Source organism: Channa argus, chromosome 15 (assembly GCF_033026475.1).
Source record: "Channa argus isolate prfri chromosome 15, Channa argus male v1.0, whole genome shotgun sequence".
NCBI classification, from domain to species: Eukaryota; Metazoa; Chordata; class Actinopteri; order Anabantiformes; family Channidae; genus Channa; species Channa argus.
In genome coordinates this window covers 14,238,350-14,263,493 of record NC_090211.1, presented here as the reverse complement: position 1 = coordinate 14,263,493, position 25,144 = coordinate 14,238,350, and the positions used below count along the sequence as shown (strand labels likewise).

Genomic DNA, 25,144 nt, shown 5'->3' with positions numbered 1-25,144 from the left:
GCTTGTGATTTTCACCTGGATTGTTACACTTCTGTGGAACAACAAAGCCGCGTTTGCCACTGTGTTGTACAGCAGATCCCCCCTGAAATCTAACAGAAGGATTTCACCCACACACAGACCGACACACTGTGACCACCATGATGGTCTCCTGAGAAACATGGGAGGATAATGAGACAGTGCTTCTCCTGCATAAAAGGAAAAAAACCCAGGTTAAAAAAACAAAAGCACGTTTTTTCCTACTACCTCATCTTTTTACAGTTCTGGTTGTTTTATCTCTTTTTTTCATTTGTTTATTTTTTTCTAGTAATTTATTATCTAATTTTTAGTAATTTGTGGTCACTGTGCATCACTTGGGAGTTCATGAGCAGTCGTCCATGTCGAACCACAGGGTCAGTGGTTTGACTCCCGGTCTTCAAGATTCAACAACTTTATTGATCCCATAGGGACTTTGTGTAGCTTTGTTACAGCTGCTCTCTGTGTGAAAGTAGAAAGAAAGAAATAGAACCAAGCCAAGACAATAAACAAATACAAACTACTGATCAATATATAAAAAAAACCCAGCCAGAGGAGTAAGAATAAATGAAATAAAAATAATAAATGAAATAAAAGCAATACTAATAGTCCATTTGGGGATGAGTTGAACAGTTTAATGGCCACCGGGAGAAATGCTCCCAGTGGCCACTTTTAGCTTTCACTTCAGTCTCTGGCTGAAAGTGCTCCTCAGTGCAGCCAGCATGCAGTGGAGTGGGGGCGAGGGATTGTCCAGTATTGGAAAACATTTTACTCTCAGCCACAACATGCAGAGGGTCCAGCTCCTCCCCCAGAACAGACCCAGCCCACATTAAGGGGCTGCCTTTGAACCAGTGGCTTGTACACGGGTAGAAGGTGTCAATGTCGCTTTGGATAAAAGTGTAAATGACTAATTGTGATTGTCATTTTTTGCATTTTATGTCACCATGCAGGCAATAGCCAGAGGTATTTCTGGTGAATCCAAAATCTCAGGAAGGCATTGATGGAATTCCTTCAGTGTCTGCATCATTGTTTCAATTGTTTCATTGTTTGTCATGTACTCATTTTGTGGCCAGTGTGCATCCCCTTGTGTTTGCTTTGAGTGTGTTTGGAGTTTGATTGACTTTCCAACTAGAAATGTTAGGAGTCACCTGAAAGACAGGTTTTTGTCCGGGGGCAAAGTGTGCGTGTGGCTAAAGCAAATATCCTGGTGTGGAATTATCTTTATCTTAATGCTTAACAAACATTTGGATTTGCATCAGTTTTTGCAGGGATATCCTGCCCAATACGTTATAAAGAATATTTTGTATAGTTGTAATTGAACAGTGGCTTTTAAATTACCTTAATTTATATATATCACTTGGAATATTACATAAAACATATTATATTACATTTTTATAAAAAATATAAATTTCTTCAAACATTTCAAACTATTATTTGAATCTTACTGTATACCAACTATAAATGGGATAGTGGCGGGTGCCTGCCAGGTCATCTGTCCACTTGTCTTGTGCCCTGTCAGAGCCCACTTCACCTTCCTTATAAAGACAAGGGCAAAACTGCAGAGACAAACCAAACATTCAGCGGGTCAGGAAGTGACATGTCTGCCTCTTTATACAGAGCCTCCTGGCCTTTCTCCGTTGAGTTGTAGGTTTAATTAGGCTGCCTTTTTCCACATCATTTACATTGAGTGAAGTAACCGGGTTACTCAGAGAACTCAGCTTTCTCCGGTAATTAGGGAACAGTGTTTACATGCAATTAATTAACTAGTTATGGGACATCCATGTATAGAGGCAGCAGCACTTTTCCTTCAATTCTGACTTATTTTAGAAGCCTGGCACACATATTTTAACTAAATAATGACGAACAATGCTGCTTTTTTTACTTTTCTCTCTTTCTCTGACAGCACAGGGGAGAGAAAGGAAAGACAGGTGCAGCTGATCCACAACAGCCTGAATTTTAAAAATCCATGGGGGAAAGTGACTTATTAGACTTCTACAATACACTTTGTGGGGTCTGCTTTTATTCATTCTGAGTTGCATGCAGCTTACAGTATGCAGCCTTTGGTTACACACATGCGCAGTTGGAGAAAGCTGATTAGAAACCTGGCATTCTCTACCTGGGGAGACCAGGTTTTCCTAGTTACGTACCCCAATTTCGGAAACCAGCTTTCCCATATACGTGACACTTAAGACACTTCCTGAGAAAGTTGAGTGTAATCTGATCACATGTCCATGTAAATGCTGTCAGTTGGAGGTGTCAGGGTGGACTGGGAATTGCATCAATGGGATGCATAGCTTACAGTAAAACTACAACATACCAAAACTAGAAGCTTGGTCATAGTGACACAAGTGACAGAGGCTAGAAGTAAGTGGTATACAGTTGAACAGCCAAGGAAAGTTGAAGGGAAAAAAGGAGTAAGGAGTAAAGGTTTGTGTGTGGTGAGATTTGGGAATCACATTGTGGTGAGCAAGGTCAATCAATTAAAATTGACAAAGATGTTGAATGGTGCTATTGGAAATAGTGATTTCACAAAGGTCTCTCAGGTTGGAAATTTGCTGATTGGTTGTAACAAAGAAGAGCAGGCAAGTAAAGCTTTAAAACTTGGAGAGTTAGCCAGAGTTAAAGTTGGTAGTGGGCAATGAATTGACTGAAAACAGAGGATGACAGAAGTCATCACTAGTGTACCAATTAAAATGGACATTGAGGAAATCAAGAACAACCGGAAGGGAGGAATGACAGCAGAAGTCAGGGACGAGACAGTTGTGATTGAATTTCAAGGGGAAATGATGGCCTGTGACCACATTTCACGATCCAATGAGATGCTTTAACTGTCAGAGGTTTCGCTGCTTAGGGGGGGTGTGAGGCAATAAACATGGATGCAGAAATGAGTGGAGTCAAAAAATTCAGTTCAAATTCAAAAAACAACTGCAGAGTTTGCAGACAAGACTAAGTCAAGAAGCATGTGGTTGTTAGTACTGATGGTAGTAATACTCCAGTGGAAGGCAAAAGCTGTAATAGTAAATGGGCAGGAGTTCAAACATTTTATAAATGATCTATTAATAAATGCAATAGCTCTGTAACTACAGGGTATGTTATTTTACAGGAAGAAGAAGATGAAGGAGAAGAAGAAGAAGAAGACGAGGAGGAGGAAGAAGAAGAAGAAGAGAACATCCTGCAATAATTGAAATACCCAGTGTGGTTACAATTTTATTTTCCAGTGCAGTGACTTTACTGCAGACAGTTTATTTCAAATGGCTGTTTGTTAGGACTTTTATCTTTCACATGAGGTATGCATCATTCTCTTCCTCACAGTTTTAATTGCTCTCTTGATTGTGTTCAAGCAAACAGTCTGGTCTATAGTTTGTCTCAGTTGCATCATTTGGTCTTTATATGTGTAGTCTATTTTATGTGCATGTAGCATCAGGTTGGCAAACAAATATTGTCTTTAATGACATTTGAAGTATGAGGACAAACACTGACTTTCTCAGTTTGGTTTAATGCCAAACCCAGGAAAACTTAATAACAATATAACAATAACAATTTCTTTTACCTTTCGGCACAGCCTGTTTGTGTTTTATGTGGTTTATAGCCGTCGATTTTTTTGGGGAGTGTATTTCACCTGTAAAGCAAAACTGTGTTTTTGTGTTACTTTAATTCCTGGCTTTGCCTCTGTAATGTCTATACATATACTGTGTAAACAATATACTTTTATTATTGAGACATACCAAGTGTGTTTTTATGATTTTGTTGCATTATCTCTACGCTGTCTCAGTACATGTGTAGTGGTGAACCTTTCTGGGGTGGAGCTAACCTGCTTCTGGTAAATTTGTTTCCAAGTTTTTATCCTTTAGCACTTTGGTGCTTTTCTAAGTACCCAGGGTGACAGTAGTTTCGTGTATATTGATATTACGACCTTATATACATTATTTCAAATTACTTTGATAATATTTTAAGCATTGTTGAATAAATGATTGAATAATTTTCATTGAAGTGTATATTTTAACACTTCAGTCTTTAAATTGTTTTAGGGAAATCTGGTCTGTTTAGATTACAGACTTAACCTCTGTATAGTTGCCTTGTGTAAAATCAGGTAGACAGCACAATATAGGGGAAACTTGGGGGAAAACCCGTCTCATGCTGTCTGCAGAAGAAATTTGTTTTCCACAATAATCTGTTGATTCCCATACAATCTATTTTTATTTTGACTGTTAAAAAAGGTGAACAAATAACTTTTTAATTTACATTTACTTATTGTATTATATTTTCAGGACTTGGATTCTTCTTTTGAGTGTGATTTCACATGCAGATAAAATGACAGATATTCAGCAGCCCTGTGTCTCAGTCCTTAGAGATACTGTTCTTTATTTCTTTAATCAAAATATTGATATTAGCCAATACTTTTTTGCATACTTTCTCACAGTACAATAATACATACTCTTTATACGGTCAATACATTCATTAGGAGGAAAGAAAACTGAAGTATGCAAGGCTATAATCAATCCAGTACAATTAAAAACACAGTTCTGAAACACTGCCATGGAGAGAGGTAAAAGACTCATTGTGTAGAAAATTACTATCAGAAAAACACCAACAAAAAATGCCAGAAGCATCAGTTATACATTCATAGATATATTGTTATAATACTGTGCTGTATCATGACTGAATATAAATACATATTGGATTTCATACATTACAGGTCCTATGGCACAAACATTTTTTAAAGCTTTTTTCTGCCTGACACTGTACCAACACACACACTCTCTCTCTCGCTCTCTATCTCACACACACACTCACACACACACACACACACACGCACACATGCACACACACACACACAAGCGTGCGCACACACACACAACAATGTAGAAGCAGGTAGAGAGAGACAGAGAGAGAACTGAGCAAAGCAGTGTGTTTAAGAGAGAAAATACAATTTTCTTCTCTGATTGATTTATGTTTGGTTATTGTTTAATTTCTGGCTGAAGAAATTGTAGATGCTAGACATGTCTTTTTTTTCCCTCTTACTGAGGGAGGGTTCTTGGCATCCCCCTCACTTACACACGCTCTCTCTTGCTCCTGAGTGCCTCATATGGGAGACAAAGGGACACCTGCATGTGACATTCTTTCTACCCTTTCCTCCTCTGTGGTCTGCCAGCATGCCCCCCCCCCCCTGTTCTCTGAGGTGTTGGTTCTCATACAAATGTCACATTAACATGGCCTAAACTCTGGATGGGGTTGAAATGTGAAATTAATGTCATGGCAACACTGATTTGCCACAAACTGAAGCCAGAACCATTTTTGTGATCTTGTTTTTGTGATCCTAATTTCTTCAGTTTTAATAATTAGAAAACAGAATTTCAGGTCTTTACACTAAATGAAATGTAGCATCCTACTGAGCATGACTTTAATGGATTTTGGGTGGAGGAACTCACTCAGTGATTACTGGTTATCGACCTTTTGGTCATTCATCTCTCATCAAATAAGCTTGACAACCACCGACAACCCACTGCATGGATCAATTTTCTGATAAGAAATGATGGGGCAGTATGCTCAGCACAAAACGCTCCAAGGTAATTAGTTAATGAGTAAAGAGAACACTGTGAAGTAAAGTGGTAGGAAAGAGGTATGGGTGGAAGGAGTACCATGTGAAGGACATGTGGAGCAGCTGGCAATCAATACCCCTCATTCACTTAGCAATTCTGAAGAAAACCAATTTGTGTGGAAGGAAAAAATGGGAATTGAGAGTGGATTCAGTTCTGGCCCGAGTACACAACTTAGCTGGAACAGGGTTTGTTGAAGAATTATGGTAGGTTTAGTCCTCATAAACCAACAGAATATGTACCAAAACAGCATTTTTGATTTAATGTAAATCTGAGAAGAAAATGATTGAAACATTTTATATTAGCAACTTGGAATCAGTAGCTACGGCCATTATTTGACATGTCTTGAGGGCCTATATTTGGCATTGCACATGTGTGGATCATGACCGAGTCCCCAGTTGTAATATGAGTGAAAATCTATGCACGTCTGTAGTGCGGTTACAGATCTGTCGCAGGGCAAAGGGCTACCACGAAATTACCTTAAATCCATAGTTACAATGCGGAGATCTTTTGCAACGCTCTATAGACCACTGTAACACAAAATAATCGAAGCCATAATACACAGCTTAAACAGTCAAAACTGGCTTTTACATATTTCTGACATTTTTGTAAACACTAAACATGTATTACTAAAACACACTCACTGCACTGCAAATATTTTTTCTGTTTTTCACCTGTCATCAGCTGACATGTTTCATTTCTGAAAATTAATTTGATTGCCCATATGAAACCCATATGATTACGTACTATTGCTGTGGCTAATTAAGTTGGGAGTGAAAGTAGTGATGGAAAAGGTTTATCTGTTTATGTTGCATTACCGATTAATTTAAGAAGATATTTGGTCGCAGGGCTGGTAATGTGAAGGTTGATCATAATGTAAAGTATTAACTTAATATATAATCACATTAACAATAAAGACTGAATTCATAGGATTTGGGTGTAGCTGCATTAAATTAAGGAGTATGACAAAGACAGTCACCCAGTAAAGTGTTTGAGTGTTGAACATGAGTTTGGAGGGCATGACTTCATCTGGTATGACAGACACACCTAACATTCGTCAGATTTAAAGCCTTATCTATTAAAAAAGGCCTGATGTGTCTGATCCCTCCAGGCAGGTATTAGCAGAAATGCCCTTTGGCTTAGCTCCGTTCCCGCTGGATAGATGAACACTTCTAATGCCCAAAGGTGTCTGCAGAATGGATATGCATTGAACTTTGTGTGCTCTGTGTCGGTGGGCAATACAGCGCAAGGTGTGTGTGCGTTTCATTTATGGTTTGTTACTGGGCAGGACTCTGGCTGCACCGTGACATAGTTGATGTACGTGACTGTGTTCCGGTGTAAATTGGCACTGAGCTGCCATGGTCCAGCAGCAGAATGAGCAGAGCTGAAATGTGTCACTGTGGCCCTGTGACCAAATTCACTGTTGCACCATGGGACAGAAAACCGTGGACGTGGAAAACAAAGCAAAAGGTGTTGGGGGATATTTTTCTGCCCTCTCTGTCTCTCCTTCTCTGTCTCTCAAAGAGCTAAAGGGTTATAGAGATGTTCATTACATTCATTATATTCATCCAGATAATGGCTAACATTAAGTCATCAAGGACCATTAATAATTCATAGAGGTGCATCTACTTATAGCAGAAATTTCCTCTTCCTAATATTGGAAAAGTGATTATTAGATTCATGACACCCTGGAGCTACACTGACCTCACGTCTTATTTTTTTGTCTTGTATTTTTGTGAAGCTACAATAACAGTCAAGTCTACCATTAATACATATTTAACCAACAATAAGCAGAGTCTGTGCTCGTCCTGCAACCGTCTGCAAGCTCAGATGTTGGGTAACAGCGAGCACCGACGTGTAGGTGACCCGCCCTGGTAGGATGAACTCAGCACACACATGAGGAAAGTCAGGGAAGGCTGATCATTTAATAAAAGCCCCATTTAACATGCCTTTGAGATTACTCTGCATAATAAACTAGAAATAACAGCGCAGCTTTACATTGCTTGAGAGACAGTCAAGACTGTAAGCAGTGGACACACCATCAGTGGCTCTGCCTGAGTAAATTACCCCTTGAGGGGAGATGTTTAGTGCCCAGACTCCAACTGATCTCTGCTTTCTGGAAATGACTCCCAATAGACAAGACACAGCTGTTCGCCGTTGACGGCAGTGTAGGACAGAGAGCACCCTCAGACATTTGATGGTTCACCCAGGGTTCATCTAGCTGTTGGCTTATTCTTCGGCGCTTTTACAAATGGTGGCTCATAAAAGTCACTGATAATTGGTGATATCCCTTTATCAGCGGTCAGTTACTTACAGTAGCTTTATTTGATTTTTTTTTTGCATGGAGGAAACAACATCTATTTGATGCTTGTTGGTGCTTTGTGAATATGAGAGGCCTTCCCTCAGTCTGCCAAGCGCACATCCGCTGTTTGCTTTTCCACCTTGCTAGCCTACCACTTTGTTACCCCTCAAAGATAGCCAAACTGTCACCTCGGTGCTCTCTGGGCGTGTTGACATTTTCATGCCTCAAAGAGTCTCATGCAGTCAAAGCTGGTCGCCACGGAGACGGAGCCTGTATAGGTTTCCCCAGGACTGAGTAGAGGGCGTCTGCTGGTGACTCAAGAAGAAATACAGATGGGCTTCCCGTTTTTGTCATACTGATACACCAACATCTTGATGCAATGGGAGTTGGCTGGAGAGATCCAGGGACTGCTCGTGATGGAGAAGTTGTGGCTGGCGTAGAACGGTGGTGGCTGCTTCCGGCAGTGGACCAGCGCTCGCAGCATATTGGCCGCCATGCCCCGGAAGCGCTTGCTGATGAAACAGTAGAGGAAAAAGTTGACACCAGTGTTGAGCAATGCCAGCATGTTTGCCAGATCAGTAAGCACGTGGAGGAGGCGGCCGGCACCTTGTGAGGCTGGAGGGGCAGAGTAGAAGTGGTAGAGGATCATCAGGGTGCGTGGTGCCCACAGAACAGCAAAAATTGAGGTGATGGCGAGGAGAATGGCGGTGGTCTTGCCGGTAGAGTAGCCGCGGAGACGAAAACAGCTGCGGCGTCTGCGTAGCTTGAGCACAATGACAGCGTTGAGAGAGAAAAAGACAGTGCAGGGGAGGAGGTAGACGGTGGCACAGTGGGCCCACACCAGGACGTGCTGAGCCACGGTTCTCCTTTTGCTCTCTCCTCCCCCACCACTGCCCACCCCAGACAGGCTGTGCCAGAGCTCAGGCCACCAGTAATAAGGAGCTGCAGAGAGCAAGCACCCGATATAAACAGCAAATATCACCTTCCGTGTGCGGGCTGGATAGGATACCGTGTGGTAGCGCAGGGGGTGGCACACAGCAATGTAGCGGTCAATGGTGAGAGGCACGGTGATCCAGATAGAGGTGTGGATGGAGGAGAACTCCAGGACCTGCACGGCACTGTTTAATGATGGAGGCAGCGGTGTTGCCAAAATAAAATCCTCCAATATAAAGTCAACAAAAACAATGAGCAACAGGACAAGGATATCGGCAGCTGCCAGAGCGAGGAGATAGTTGTAGGAGGACTTCTGACGACGCAGCACCAGCTGGGACAGGATGACCACCGTCAGGATGTTAGCTAAGAGGAGAAAGGAAGATGGAAAAAGGATGCATGAAGATGATTGAAAGAAGATTGACAGAGGAAATTGGAAGTGATGGGCACAGGTTAGGACAGGGAGGGAAATAGAGAAATTGAATGTTAGTAGGAAGGAAATTGAAAAAGGGGAAGATTCATCTAGACAGCAAAAACAAGATAGCTGTAGAGATGCAGTGGACAAGACATTACAACTGTCGGTGAAAACACAACATGCAATAAACATGACAAATATGATGGAAAATAAGGGATTTTCAGCCCCATCCTATCTGCTAACCACGTCTAAGAACACACTGGGTAACTCTCATCTGTCATATACATCCAGCTTTAGCCCATTTTGCATAAAACGCTCAATTTTGTTATCATCTCCTGTCAGTATTTACCAGCTGTCCTGCTCAGTAATCCCTCCCCTTCATCCGCACCTGCTGTGCAATTCCAGCAGCACCTACCTCTGCTTTTGGCTACATTATTATCTCCAATAAAGAGCAAAGCCACAGCAAAAATACGAGGCCGACGTGCGGCCTGACAGCTTTGGTAATCTGCTGAGTTCACTACTGCCTGCCCCCTTACTGCCAACAATTTAGAAGCTAAAACAAAGCACAAGGACATCCCATCTCCCCCTGTCTGCTTCTCTTTTTCAATCTTTACTCTATATTCCCATCACATGTTATACTATACCTTTTATTTCATGGTGGCAAATTAAATGTTTCCTTTGCCACCTTTGTTTTGTTTGTTCCATCTCACTTTCTTGTACAGGACGAGTAAGCAGCAGAAGAGGTTCTTTTTGTTTTGTTTTTTGTTTTAGGGAAAAAAAGAAAGTGGAAACAGACACCTGAATGTAATTTCTTCCTGTGTTGCCTCAATGATAGCATGACCTCTGCAGAAGCATCAAAAAGACGGAGCACAGCTTTCGGCCTCTCACATGGAAGTGCAGTTCTCCAGCTGAGGTCAACAAGCTCATTGCATTCTTTTTTTGTTGTTGTTGTCCTATTTTGCTTCCTTTTCTGCCCAGTCATGGCAAGAGTACATAATTTCCAAGTCATACCTCTCATCTCAGTTGACTTTACAGTTTCTGAGTATGCTCACACTTTTCTTAAAGCTAGACGACACAGTAAGCAAGATACAGAATTTGCTTAGAGCAGTTGAGGAGAGGTGTTTAGTGCAGAGTGACTGATCTATGCTTTGCTGAATCAGTAAAATGTTTTTGTTTTCTGCCAAACTGTCTGGTCTTCAAGTCCAATATGCACTCGTGGTGAGTACAGTGTTAATAAATGTTCCTGTAGCAGCATTTGGTTAAGAATAAGGAAAAATTATAGTCTGGTTCACTAAAAACAATGATTTGACACAAATTGTGGCCATTTTCATTTCACCACAAACACTCAATCGTTTCCTCACATTAACCACCAAACAATTCCATATTTTCATTAGGTTTGTAGGAGAAAATAGTCCAATCTTAAAGGTTTGTATATGGCAAAATTAAGCGAACGAAAGTTTCAACTAAGGAATTATGGTTAGACTACATGCATAAACATCCTGCCTCAGGTCATTCCTTTGGTTGAGCCATGACACACAAACCTGTAGTGTCCTTCCAGTCTCACGCCTAATTTTCATGCTATTGATTAAAACACTCTGAAAACCATGTTATATTTGGAATCAGACTTTTATTTTGTTCTAGTCTTGTGATGGTTTTAGTAAAAGTTTGGTTAAATTCCAGGGTTTTGTTTTTAATAAATTATTTATTCAAACATTTTTATTTTGTTTTTGCCTCTTTAGTCTCATTTTCATCCCGTACTTTTATTATTTATATCTATACAATATATAGATATTTTGACGAAATAACTGTTGCCGCCTTGTTGTATAGTTACCATGGCAGTGCTCTCTTCTATTGCAAAATTAGTTCAAAGCCTATTTATTATTTTACATGCTCCATGTTATTCAGAAACTAGTTCACATTGTTTACTGGTTTCAAGGGGAGAGGCAAACATGAGCATTTTAATGTCAGGAAGCTGCTGCATTTTCATAGTGTCAGCTGCAATATAATGTCTAATTCTCAGTAGACTAATATAGTTCATTCAAACAATAATGTCAAGAAAGAGAAGAAGCTTTTTTTTTAATAGCTGTGTGACAGGCCAATGGGCTGGTGGCTAAATCAACCTTTGAACCAAAGACAGTTATTTAGATCAAGATGTATGTATTTTTTTTAACTCGTAGAGCTTCAGATTTCCTTCTTTTTCCACAATGTTCAAACACAGAAAAGCTAATACTGCTAATACCAAAGTGAAAATACAGAAAAATAAAACAAACCAAATAAAAATGTATTTTGTGCAAATATCCAGAAAATAAAAACAAAATACTGAATTTTACATTTAGTCCATTTCCACCGATACTGTAGGTTAAGCCGCAGGTTCCCACCAGCATCACTGACTGTTTTCCTTTGTTTTTGATCCACAGAGGAGCATCCAGATGGATAACCCTTCCCCCCGGTTTTCATCCAGACTATAAAAATCCTCTTCGCCCGATCTCCTCAACCAGTGAAAACATCCAGAACATCCTTTTCTTCAGTCACCTCAGTCTGAGCCGGAAACACCGCAGGGGCGTGACTTCATTATCGCTCTGGCAAAACCTTACCAAGTTACAATGCCATAGTTTGACTTAATAAATGATCATCAAATTGATTTACTTTGTCTCACTGAAACCTGGTTGCAGCAGGAAGAATATGTCAGTTTAAATGAGTCAACCCCCCCAAGTCATATTAATTATCATGTTCCTAGATGCATAGGCCGAGGTGGAGGAGTAGCAGCAATATTTCACTCTAGCTTATCAATAATTCCTAGACCTAAACATAGTTATAACTCATTTGAGAGTCTTACTCTTAGCCTTTCACACGCAAACTGGAAAACTCAAAAACCACTATTATTTGTTATCATGTACCGTCCTCCAGTCCCTTATTCAGAGTTTTTGATAGAATTTTCTGATTTTCTATCTGATTTAGTGCTTAGTACAGATAAAGTCATTATAGTGGGTGACTTTAACATCCATGTAGATGCTGACAGTAACTGCCTGAGCACTGCGTTTAATTCATTACTAGATTCAATTGGTTTTTCCCAAAATGTAAATAAACCCACTCACTGTTTTAGTCACACATTGGACCTTGTACTTACATATGGCATTGAAACTGATAATTTAATAGTATTTCCTCATAATTCTCTTCTGTCTGACCATTTTCTAATAACATTTGAATTTACAATAACGGACTATACAGCAGTTAGGAAAAAATTCCACTACAGCAGATGTTTATCTGAAAATGCTGTGAATATTTTTAAAGAAATTATCTCTTCATCTTTTTCACCACCATGTGTCAATACTATGGTGAGTAGCCATCTTACTCCTGTACAAATTGATTACTTAGTTGACGATTCTGCAGCCTCATTGCGTATGATACTAGATACAGTTGCCCCTCTGAAAAAAAAGGCAGTGAATCAGAGGAGCCGACCTCCATGGTACAATTCACAAATGCACAGCTTAAAGCAGGCGTCACGAAAATTAGAGAGGAAGTGGCGTTCCACTAATTTAGAAGAATCCCGGTTAGCCTGGAAAAACAGTTTAAAAATGTACAAAAAAGCTCTCCGTGATGCCAGAACAGCATATTATTCCGCACTAATAGAGGAAAACAAGAACAACCCCCGGTTTCTGTTCAGCACTGTAGCCAGGCTGACTAAGAGCCATAGTTCTGTTGAGCCTAGTATACCCTTAACTTTGAGCAGCAATGACTTTATGACTTTCTTTACTGATAAAATTGCAGCCATTAGGGAAAAGATTCACCAGATCCTCCCTACAAATATTACAGATAGATCTTCATGTACAACAGCTCTAGAATCCTCAATAAGGCCCCAATCCATCTTAGACTGTTTTTCACCCATAGATCTCACTGAGCTAAGTTCAACTATCGCCTCCTCAAAACTAACAACATGTCTTTTAGACCCTGTTCCAACCAAATTGCTTAAAGATGTTCTACCTTTAATAGACACTTTCATATTAGATTTGATTAACCTATCTTTAGAAACTGGCTATGTACCAAAGGCTTATAAAGTTGCTGTAATCAAACCATTACTTAAAAAACCCTGTCTTGATCCAGGTGATTTAGCCAACTATAGACCAATATCAAATCTCCCGTTTATCTCTAAAATCCTGGAAAAAGTAGTTGCAAAACAATTATGTGATCACCTTTACAGGAATAATTTGTATGAAGACTTTCAGTCAGGATATAGAGCTCATCACAGTACAGAAACAGCACTGGTAAAAGTCTCCAATGATCTTCTCCTCGCTTCAGATAACGGACTTGTGTCCGTACTCGTCTTACTAGACCTTAGTGCCGCATTTGACACCATTGACCACAACATTTTATTACAGAGACTAGAACATGGATTTGGGATTAAAGGAACCACATTACATTGGTTTAAATCTTATCTGTCAGACAGATTCCAACTTGTTCATGTTAATGATGACTCTTCTTTATGCACCAAAGTTAGCTATGGAGTTCCACAGGGCTCTGTGTTAGGACCAATACTTTTTAATCTGTACATGTCACCTTTAGGCAAAATTATTAGGAAACATTCCATAAACTTCCACTGCTATGCAGATGATACCCAGCTCTATTTATCTGTGAAACCAGAAGATACTAACCAATTAGTCAAACTTGAAGCATGTCTAAAAGACATAAAGACCTGGATGTCCTACAATTTCCTACTTCTAAATTCAGACAAAACTGAAATCATCCTCTTTGGGCCTAAAAACATGAGAAATATGCCGTATAACAATATAGTTACTTTAGATGACATAACTTTGGCCTCCAGTACTGCGGTGAGGAACCTTGGAGTTATTTTTGACCAGGATTTGGCATTTACGTCACATATAAGACAAATCTCTAGAACAGCCTTCTTCCACCTACGGAACATTGCTAAAATTAGAAGCATCCTGTCTCAAAGTGATGCCGAAAAACTGGTCCATGCATTTGTTACTTCTAGGTTGGACTACTGTAATTCCCTACTTCTGGGGTGTCCTAATAACTCCCTAAAAAGCCTTCAATTAATCCAAAATGCTGCAGCAAGAGTGCTGACTGGATTAGGAAAGAGAGATCATATTTCACCTTCACTAGCTTCTCTTCATTGGCTTCCCATGAAATCTAGAATAGAGTTCAAAACCCTCCTCCTTACATACAAAGCTCTTAATGGTCAAGCTCCATCATATTTAAAAGATCTCATAGTTCTGTATCGCCCGATTAGACCACTTCGATCCCAAAATACAGGCCTACTTGTGGTTCCCAGAGTTTGCAAAAGTAGAATGGGAGGCAGAGCCTTTAGCTATCAAGCTCCTCTCCTGTGGAACCAGCTTCCAATCCAAATTCGGGGAGCAGACACCCTCTCTACTTTTAAGACTAGGCTTAAAACCTTCCTTTTTGATAAAGCTTATAGTTAAACTGCTCACTCAACCTGAACTAGCTTTTCTCTATACATTTACTTGTCACCACTGTATACCATTAATTCTATATCCTACAACCTGTACGATGCTTTGTTGTTGCTTTTTTGTTGTTTTGTTGTTGCTTTTTTGTTGTTTTGTTGTTGCTTTTCTTGTTGTTTTGTTGTTGCTTTTTGTTGTTGCTTTTCGTTGCTCTTTTCTTTTCTTTCTCCACTTTCCACTCACCCCAACCGGTCAAGGCAGATGGCCACCCACCCTGAGCCTGGTTCTGCTGGAGGTTTCTCCCATTAAAGGGAGTTTTTCCTCTCCACTGTTGCCTAGGGCTTGCTCAAGGGGGATTTGTTGGGTTGCTTCTACATACTTGTGTAGTCTGGACTTTATTCTGTAAAGTGCCTTGAGATGACTTTGTTGTAAATTGGCGCTATATAAATAAAGTTGAATTGAATTGAATTGAATTGAATAGTTTCTGGTTGTAATTCCTGAATCATACGCCACCTTATTTTCAGGCAGTGGGGTGCCAGGTTTGTTTATTTCAAGTTTACCCTAACCCTAATTTATTAGACACTGAGATGCCAGGGAACGGGATGCCAGGTCTGTATGTTTCTAGTCACCATAACTACTTCACTCCACATCCAGCATTTTCTTCCAACCTTTTGCTGGAAGAAAGTTTTTAAAGCCGAGATGAGTACAGCAGTCATACAGCTTAGTCTTCTTTTCTTTATCCCATTCCATCATCCATCACAGTTCCTCTTCAGCAGATACTATTAATACATTTTATCCTCAAACTCTTCCTTTTGGCCATTGCTTGTAATTGGCCTTATAATCAGTTGTTCAAGTCAAAAGTGATGAAACTGGGGAAGAAAGACCAAATTCTGAATTCTTTTCACTTCCACACAGCTGAGCTGACCAATCAGTGTAAAGAGGGTGTGCGTCAGTTTCAAAAAGCTGCAGAATTTGTTGGAAAACAATCCTGACTTATAGGCCTACACTGTCAGAAAAGTGAGTGGGTGGGAGGGGGGTGTTTCCAAAGCAAATCAACCATCTGACAAGAAGTTCTAATGCACTTAGCAGGCGTCATTGTCCAAATAACGTGTGTGTTCTGTGGTCCTGTTCCCCTCTGTAGTAATTGATCTGGGAATGGATTAAATATGGCATCTTGGAGTCTGGTACATCACACTTCACTGCCTCAGCCACTATCAGCTGGTTACAAATGACAAAGCTGGCTCCAGATAATGACTAAAGATGTCCTTGCCAGACTGGCTGATATGCAGCAACAGAGAAACACACACACACGCACGCACACACGCACACACGCACACACACATACATAAACTGTTAGAGATGCATCAATTCATTAACATATGATCCATCAATAACCAGAAATGAAATGTCAAAGCAACCTACAAGCCTCAACATACTCATACAGTATATGTGGGGCTGCTGGATTGCACCACACTCCCCACATCACTGTCACCCTCGCCTGTACACTACATTAACTTCTGCACAAACAAGTTAAATTGCTTTCTTTCTTTTTTTTTATTGTGCTATTGACTTTTTTTCACCTACTGTCATCCACTTTGTGTTTGTTTCTTCGTTTGTTGGTCAGCTTGGTCAGCGAACTACAAATCAATCCAGGATAGTTAAAATTTGAAAACTTGAGCTTTAGAATTGGCATAAAGGGTTTAATCCTTTATTGTAATGAATATAAATTGTTCAAGATTGCTGTCATTTTGAGAAAATATGGTTTAGTTGCCATTATTTTGTAAGGGTTTACAGTTTGATATAAAGTAAGATCAAGGTCATAAGTAATTATAACAATGCTTTGACTTTGCTAGAAAAAATCTTAATTAATGCTGCAATATTACATTGTATTCAGTAAGAAAACCCTTACTGAATAAAGTAAAATGTCCACAGGGCTAGACAGAGAGTGGAGTGGTGCTAGTTTATGTTTATGTATTGTAGCTTTAAGTTTCAGTTTGTGGATTGTATGAACCACATCTTGACAAGGATGAAGTATGTATTGTATAAACACAATATCTCATGTCCAGCTCAAGTCTAATAATGTCATAGAAATGCGATGCTAATGTGTGAATTACTGTTATATTCAATCTTGCCCGGTTTGGTACATGATGCTACAGTGTTTTTAATTTTTTATTTTTTTTACATCATTTACAATATTATATACTCTCCCGAGTTTTTACTTTTAAGGATTACAGCGTCACACTCTCTGCTAGAGATGATTAGTCAAATAAGAGGCAATAATTTGGCTGCTACTTTGAAAACTGACTAAAACTGACTCTTTTGGTCATGAGCTATCTGAAGATGGTAATGGGTTTGATGATCATTTTAGAGTGAACCCAGTAAGTAAAAGGCAGATTGAATACAAACAGTCAGTAGTTGCAGCAAAACTGTCCACAGCATTTCTTTTGTTTTCTTTGATTTGTCCACATAATTATTTAAAAGGTCATTTTAGAACAAAGAGAAGCCTGGTTGCTCATCTGCTGTGCTACATGTGCTTAATTCTAATATTATGATGCTTCATAGTTCCTTGATTTTGCTGCTTATTTCAGCTCTCTACTCTCTTTATTATATGCACACCGTCTCTCAGTACGTGTAATTTCCCACGCAACCTCCTCTCATAGCTGTCAGTGTGGACTGTTGTGTACACCTGTAGCCTCACACCTGGTATGTTGCAGAGGAGGGATCTTATCGGTGCCTGTGTTTGTACAGTATATGCAGAAACAGTTGCTGCTAACCTCCGACACAATGAACGTCAAGCTTATTCCATCAACTCTCAACTTTCTGACTTTGTCCCTTTCTCTGTCCACATGCAGCTTAACATGGAGGAGTCACATAAAATGGAAACAGTGAGGTGTTGACTGTGACTGCCTGGGCATTATTCTGTTTGGGCTCCCCAGTGAGACGGGGCCTTCTGCAGACAAACAAAAGGGATCCGTGGTGAGCTTGACATTTCCATTTAGCTCCAGCTGGCTTGCACCGGGTTACCCATTCATTTTAATTGAATGATGCTCTTTACATTGTCTCTGGGGTCTGGGTGGGGGGAGCTGGAACCGGATGAAACTGCTTGGCATGCTGCAGGTATGGGGTGGCACACGCAGGGCTGCTTTCAGCGAGGATGGGGATAGACCGTGGAGCGATGCACACTCAGAACACACATGGAGCAGAAGCATGGAAAAGACACAAAGAAGAATCTGTACATGCATGCAAAGACATCTGCATCTTAAACTTGTACTCACGGACATGTGCACAATACGTCGATCTACTCCTTTTTCTATTTACTGAGGGGATTAGAATGACTTATAGAAAGGATAATCAGCTGCTTTGTTTCTGTCTCTGTCCACATATGCCATTGTTTGTGTTTGCATGGGTGACCCCTTCTTTCTATTTGTATCTCTGCTCTCCCTGCTGCTTCTCTAATATAGCGAGGGAAAGGGCCATTGACGTTATTTAGCGGGAAAAGAGAAGGCACAGCGTGCTCCCTGAGGTGTGTAATAAGGCTGACTCATCCCACCACTAAAGGGATGTGTTCAGACGGCACTGTGTAGCTTAACCCTTCAAAACCAGTGGCAAGGAGTAAGATGCTGCCACCTCCTTCACACTTGTCAGACTTTCTCAAGAGCCTCATATAACACAGAGAGACAATGTAAAAAGGAAATTATACCCCAGAAAAGGAGAACGAAAGTGAGCTTTGCAATTGAGGATTAATTTTGTCATTTGCAGGATATTAAGGTTTGGCTTTGATGGCTTATCTGAAGACTAATAAGTGTGGAGGAGATGAGTAGAGAGGACAAAGCTTGAGGATCAAGGAAACTTAGGTCTGAGGAGGTCACAGAGAATTAAAAAAAAGAGCAGGTGATTGGAGGGAGTTGATGGTAGGATAAAACCGGAAGACAGAATGAGCTATAGAGGAAAGCAGTGAGGCGGTGGGAGTAGAGGCGAGAGAAAGAGACGGGTGAATATCAAAGCTTGCTTCAAAGGTCACAGGCACTTTGTTCCTGATGACAACCATTTCCTTTTTGTCTTCTCTAAGTGTCAGACTGGACATAAAGCAGGACAATTCCTTAATTCCCAGAACAAAAACCAGGAGCACATCCCTGCTACAAAGCCACAAAAAAGAACACATACATGTTACATTGAAGGTAGTTTTTTTTTTCAGTGTTTTGAAAGTTGAATTCATTTCAGCATAAAGAGTAATAACCCTCATGTTGCCATCAAGCAAAATCCCTTTTATCACCACAATTTACTTTTGAAAATCAGGCTTGTGATGGGATGCAAATGTGTTAACATCAATAAAAGACATTATACTGTGAGCAGAAGCTTGATGTGAGATCTGAGAGTTAATGGAAAATGGTGAGAGAAGCTCATAAGAACAAGAAAGGTGCAATAAAAAATAAAGCAAGAGGGAAAAATGAGACAAGTGGAGAAAAAAAGACATGTATTGAAACAGGAAATTTAACTTTAATGGGCATATTAAGAGGAAGAGGCCCCAGTTGCTGCTAATGATATTGATGCAATTGCAGTTCTCTCCTCCCTGCTCACCTCTACAGCCATTTATTTTACTGAGGCCACAGTGACTCAAACTTCGATGCAGATGACTGTCCTCACATCAAGGCTAACCCTGGTGCAGTCTGCTTTGTGGACTGCATTACAAACTCAGCATGGTTAAAGGGCTGGTATTGTAGCCCTCTTTGAATCATGTATATATATATATATATATATATATATATATATATATATATATATATATATATATTATATACATGCATATTTTATATATATTTTGTTAATATTTCTCTAATTTCATCTTTACAAACAGCCAGATTCCCCTTTGTTCCAGCTGGCCACATTGCAAGGTTTAACACAAACATAGCAATGGCAAATAACTAAAGCTGGACAGAGACTGTATGGATTTGTCTCATTTGGCTGCAGTGCAAAGTTCAACAGAAGTGTAGAACGGTTATAATGTGTCCTTAAATCCTGAATTTTCAGGTTTGAAAAAAGTTTTTGTTCTAGTGATAAAGAAGAAATGCAATTGAAGTTCAGAGGAAATAGGAAATGATGGGAGATTAGGAAGAAAATCATTAAAACCATGTCTAGATCAAGTTACTCTCAGGTTGATAAATGACTCAAGTCCAAATAATACTAAACAACATACTGTGCAGGGATTTGAGCTTTCAGTTCTGCAGTTTTCAGCAGCTTTAGCCATGTTTTGTTGTCCGCTGGTCAAACAAAGTCGGCTCTGTCGCTGCGTCAACATCTCTGATTTATTGCCCCCCCAGTTGCCTTCTCTCTCTTGCTGCACCCTCTCTGGCTTGTCTCCCCCCATGACAAGCTTGACACACTCACCACTTGTCTCCCTCCCTTCCTCTTGTTTTTCTGCCGACTGGAGACAAACCAGAGCCCAGACCCTCATTCATCTCCTTACACTTAGTAGTCTCTAGCTTTTCTCCTCTCTGTTGCTGCCTCAACACAAACCTTCACATCATTTCCTCTTTCCACGCACCCTAATCTCAGACTCTACCTGTAGAGTGATAGCATCTATTAACAAGCCCCCACCCCACCACCATGTCACTGGTGCACGCTGACAGATCAATAGTCCCAACTGAAAATCAATGGGGCCCATCTCTTCATTAAGGCATACACTGTGAAGAGGAACAGGGGGTTGTTAGTGCTGAACATCCCAGACCTTTTTCTGTTGGGTGGGTGGATAAGTGAGAGTGGGAGGAGAGGCTTTCCCCCCACTCTCACTGCTGACAGCTACAAAGGCTTGATGCTTGAAGGAAGAGGAGGGGGAGACACCAGCAAACTGTGCAGTATGTGAACTCATGCACGTCTCTCCACCTTACAGCCGCTTGTTGTCACGTACGGAACGTTCCATATTGTCAAGTGATGACACAATTAGTCAATTCTAGTCAACTTAAAGCTCAAAAGACATTTGACTGATGGTTATTTCATTTCACAAATCCTCACTGAAACTTCCCTTCTTGACACACCTAGTTGGTTTCTGATCTTTTGAACGTATATCAAGATTTTTTTTTTTTGCCTTGTGTCTTTCTAGATTGTTACAAAAATGATTATTAAATATTTCACAATTATTTCTGCTCCCTTGACACCACTAGGTTTAGCTTGATTTTGCACAAATTAACTTGGTTATGGTTGGAAAAACATTGTGATTTGTATAAAAAATTATACAATGTATTTGAACATGCAGGAAATTCAGGAGGAAAATAGAAATCTCTTCTTGAAATAAAACATGTTAATGTCATGTTTACATCACATTTCTACAAACTTTGGCTTTTCAACGTATTACATTTGTCATTAGCTCAAATAGTGGCTCAATATTCAAGCTGAGAAGCTTAAAAAAGTATGATTTTAAGGCCTAATTTTACTTGTTTTAATTTGATGCTTTTAGAAGTAAATATTCTCCTACATTTATCTTAAAGGGGGCATATTATGACAAATTTTATATGTTTATTTTGGATCTCTACTTAGGTTGTTTGGGAAGACCTACAATTCTAGGATCTGCTTATCTGTATTGATCAGTTTTACATCTGATCTTTTAAAGTTAGCTTCAATTAGATTTTGAAATAATGTGAAGAGGATGTGTATTTCAATAAGTTTGTGTAAAGTGTGTAAAGTAAATCAATATTATCCAAATTTGACAAAAACAAATCCTTTTATACTAAAAGCCTGCTAACTAATAACAAGTGGATAATTATTAAATTCAATCCAGCAGAATCTAATAAATTTTAATCCTCTTAGTGGTTTTGTCTGCCCTGCAGCACTATTTAAGAGCTCACACATTTTATTAACGTTTAAAAACGTCAAGTCATTCAAATGTAGACATTTTTAGGAAATGTTCTGCCTTCAAGAGGGAGCTGGTAATGTTTATAATGTATGTATGCAGGTACAATGTCCTTATTGTGAAGAGAAACTCAAACAATGATACATGCAAGCAGCTGAAATAATTAGTTTTGTCACTCAGCATTGCTCATCAGCTGATGGCTCACCAGCTCAGGAAACGCTGTACTTTGTGTCTTAGCAGTGAGCACAAAAAGCAGACTTCACTTCACTGTAATCCCCAGATGTCAAATAATCCAAACGCCTCATTGTGCTGCTTGCTATGCTAGCACACGTCTGCCCTGTCTCAAGCAGTGTGGTGTAGTGAGGAGGCAGAGAGAGAAAGAGAGCGAGTTAGCGATTAATTAAAAATGTGACAATTCCTCTCGGCTCTGTCGTCTGTAGCTCCTCCACTCGGGGCTCAGAGGTGCTACTTCGCTGGCTCTGCTGTTATTAATCGCTCCCTCTCTATCACTGCTCTGGTCTCTCTTTCTCTCTCTACTCCACTCTTCTTCTTCTAGGTGTCCTCATCTTCCTTCCTATTACCCTGTTTATCCTCTTTTTGAGCAGCTCACCTCCCGAGGTCCCACCATAATCTTCTGCCACCGCTTGCTTTTCACTCCCAAATCTGTGCTCTTGATGTGACCCCTCTCTGTCTGCAGCATAAAGGTCAAACTCTGTGAGAGACATGCCGAAGCGATGATCGGGCTGCTGAATGAGAGGCTAGCTGGGAATCAAGGTAACAGCCCCCATTCCATCAACAGCGTTAAATGTGCGTGGGTCTGTGGGTCACGCTGCTACTACTCACACATGCAACAGTCATGAAATATTCACGATTCAGCTCGAGTGGAACGAGCTGTGTCATAATGATCGAATCAGTTGAACTCAATGCTGCTATGTATCAGCCTGCTGCGCTCAATGCTGTCATTATTTAAGACAGGTATAGTGAAGTGTCCCTGGGCAAGACACTGAACCCCTAACAGCCCATTCCCCTCCCCAGCTGTGCAGTGCCAGTCCAAGCCCAGTAGAAATTGGGGAGGGTTGCGTCAGGAAGGGCATCCGGTGTAAAAACTGTGCCAAATCAACATGTGGACATTGATTCACTGTGGCGACCCTGAACTCACGGAATAAGCCGAAAGGACAAAAAAAAAAGAAAAAAATAGTGACATTGCATTACACTCTCAAGTTATTGTTACTCAGTGGTTACATACACAGTCACATTTGTCAGGACGACTCAGCTGCAAAATCAGGGAAAACTTTAAAACACAGCAGAAGGAATTGGACCTGCAAGACTTGATTTGACATCCAGGAGAAATAATGAGGTGATCAGAAAGAGCGACTTTTGCTTTTACAAGACAGCAGCATCTATGGAGCAACTGCAGTCTTGGCATACTCAAGATTTCCACTTTAAATTGCAGATTTGCTTTCAACCAGACAGCTTAGTTTGTTGATCTCACTCTCAGAGACTAAGAGGACATGTAAATCTTACATTTTAGGACAATAAAATTAAAATCAAAAGGATTCTTTATGTTTTCCACTTCTCAAACTCTTTTAATAAATGGCATTTTCAAATTAGAGTTAAACGCTTTGGATTGTTCTTATACTGTCAGACCTCAGAATGACTCCCGCATTTTGTTGATAGGGTGAAGCAGACTGTGACAGTGCGAAGGGTTTTCTACATCCAGGCCCCAATCTCTGATTAGATATGGCCACTTTTCCTCTTTCATCTGACCTTCAGGTTGTCTTTCTGTCTGTCTGTCTGTCTCTCTTTCCTAAACAAACACACATATACACAACCCTTTGCTTGACTAGGTCAGCGCTGAAAGATCACGCAGTGGGACCGCAGCAGTAAATGGGTCTGACAATGACTGTGAATGGGCTAATCAGTCTGTGGTACAGACACAACAAGGAAGCATCATCACATGAAGCCATGTAACACACTTTCCTATTTGCATTTGTATAAAAAATGTTTTTGGTATTTAATTCTTTTTTTTAGAAACAATCAGGCACCTGTAATCTGATTTAATGTCTCGATTTAATCTCTATTGTGCTTTAAGTTTTCAGACTAAAGACACAAATGCACAAACTAGACAAGATAGACACAGACAAATGTACACAAAAGAACACATGCATGCACAAGTGACTACCACAAGGTCAGAATGACAAATCAACAGTGTGTGTGACATTTGGGAGCAGCTGTGCACGACACACACTCAGTCAAAGCTGCAGACAAGTCCACAATAAATCAGGATGCAAAGCGTCACCCCTGCAGCCCGCCAATGCAGTTGCTAATGAGAATTTTTTTTTAAAATGAACACAGAACGAGATGTGCGTGTAATTCGACATACGTCCAAATAAAATATATTTACCCGGCAGCCCAAGACAGAGCAGGACACTGTAGTAGATGACAGGCAGTGGTCCTAGAGGGCATCCCTGGGCAACCTCAGAGGGATGCTGCCCCGGGCTCCAAGTGCTCCCATTTGGGGGAAAAACGGGGAAGATGTGGCTGTGCTCCATGGCTGGTTCCTCTTCCTGGTCCTCTTCCTCTGCTGAGCTCAGTGTCAAGAAGTCTGGCCACACAAGCAAAGTGTCTTGTAGCCGGTATGGGAGAGAGGGTGCTCTGTCCTTGGCTGCCAATCAGCATGAGTGTGTGTATACATGCATTTGTGCGAGACAGCAAAGGTTGAGTGTGCGAGAAGGAGAGAAGAATGTAAGGAGATCGAGGAGTGAGCATGCAAGGAGAGGGAGGCAACAGACGGGGAGATGTGAGAGAGATGATGTGTGGTAGTAGGTGATGGAAAGGAAGAAGGCGAGAGGAGCGGAGAGGTGAGTGTGAAGGTAGAAGTGGAGAGGGGAGGAAGCTGCCTGAGTGTGTGAGCGAGGGGAAATGAGAGCGAGTCGAAAGCGCAGATAGAGGAGGAGGAAGAGGAGGAGGAGGAGGGCAGAGAAAGGGAAGGGGAGAGGTAGGTAGATGGAGAGCAAGGGCACTTTTGAAAGCAGAAAGTGAGGGACAGAGACTGAGAAAGGAGGTGACGTGCAGGAGACTGGAGGAAAGTGAGGGGGTAACATGTTCCTGTTTGAAGGCAGCAAACACAAAGAGACAATAAAACTGATGAGAGGCTAGATGTAACAGATGAGAACAGATACGTGGGGGTCTAAGTGTGTGTTTGCCCTTGACATGTTGCTTTCATCTTTGTTGCCCAGAGTCTTTGATTAGGAACCTGGTCTTTGCTTTTGATCATTTGTCCACAGATGAGTGTACAGGAATGTGAATCAATGCGCTTGTTTGCATGTCATAACCCTATATAATTTAGTCTAATTACGTGTGTGTGTGTTGGGGGGACTGGCTGTTCAGTCTAATTTGCAAAGCAGTGTAGGTGCCTGAACCAGCTAAAATGTGTGAACGAGCACAAGGCTGGCACTGAAAAACACAAGTATTGCTTCTTAAAGCACGCTGTTGTCCATCACTTGCTTTGAGTCTGACAGCACATCTGCAGCTGTTATTTTCTTCTGTTTATTTTTTGATTCATCTGTCCATTTTGAGAATTTGTCCTTTAGTTTACAAAATAGAATTTCTGTGTCTAAG

At 40.5% G+C, this 25,144-nt stretch overlaps 1 protein-coding gene across 1 annotated transcript; it reads right to left on the bottom strand.

The window, feature by feature from the left end:
- Window positions 1-4,364: 4,364 nt before the first annotated feature.
- Window positions 4,365-24,724, bottom strand: gpr139 (G protein-coupled receptor 139). Its single transcript, XM_067477968.1, has 2 exons — window positions 23,928-24,724; window positions 4,365-9,207 (listed from the first exon to the last, which is right to left on the bottom strand). Exons 1-2 carry the CDS (start codon window positions 24,073-24,075, stop codon window positions 8,228-8,230), a joined length of 1,128 nt encoding a protein of 375 aa, XP_067334069.1. The 5' UTR covers window positions 24,076-24,724; the 3' UTR covers window positions 4,365-8,227.
- Window positions 24,725-25,144: the final 420 nt, after the last annotated feature.

What these genes read in the sequence shown, in the direction of transcription:
- gpr139 (XM_067477968.1), bottom strand. Translation starts at nt 24,075, where the DNA reads ATGGAGCACAGCCACATCTTCCCCGTTTTTCCCCCAAATGGGAGCACT. An exon ending in GCTCTGTCTTGGGCTGCCGG is followed by an intron (nt 9,208 to 23,927) that starts GTAAATATATTT and finishes TTCTCCTCTTAG; the next exon opens with CTAACATCCTGACGGTGGTC.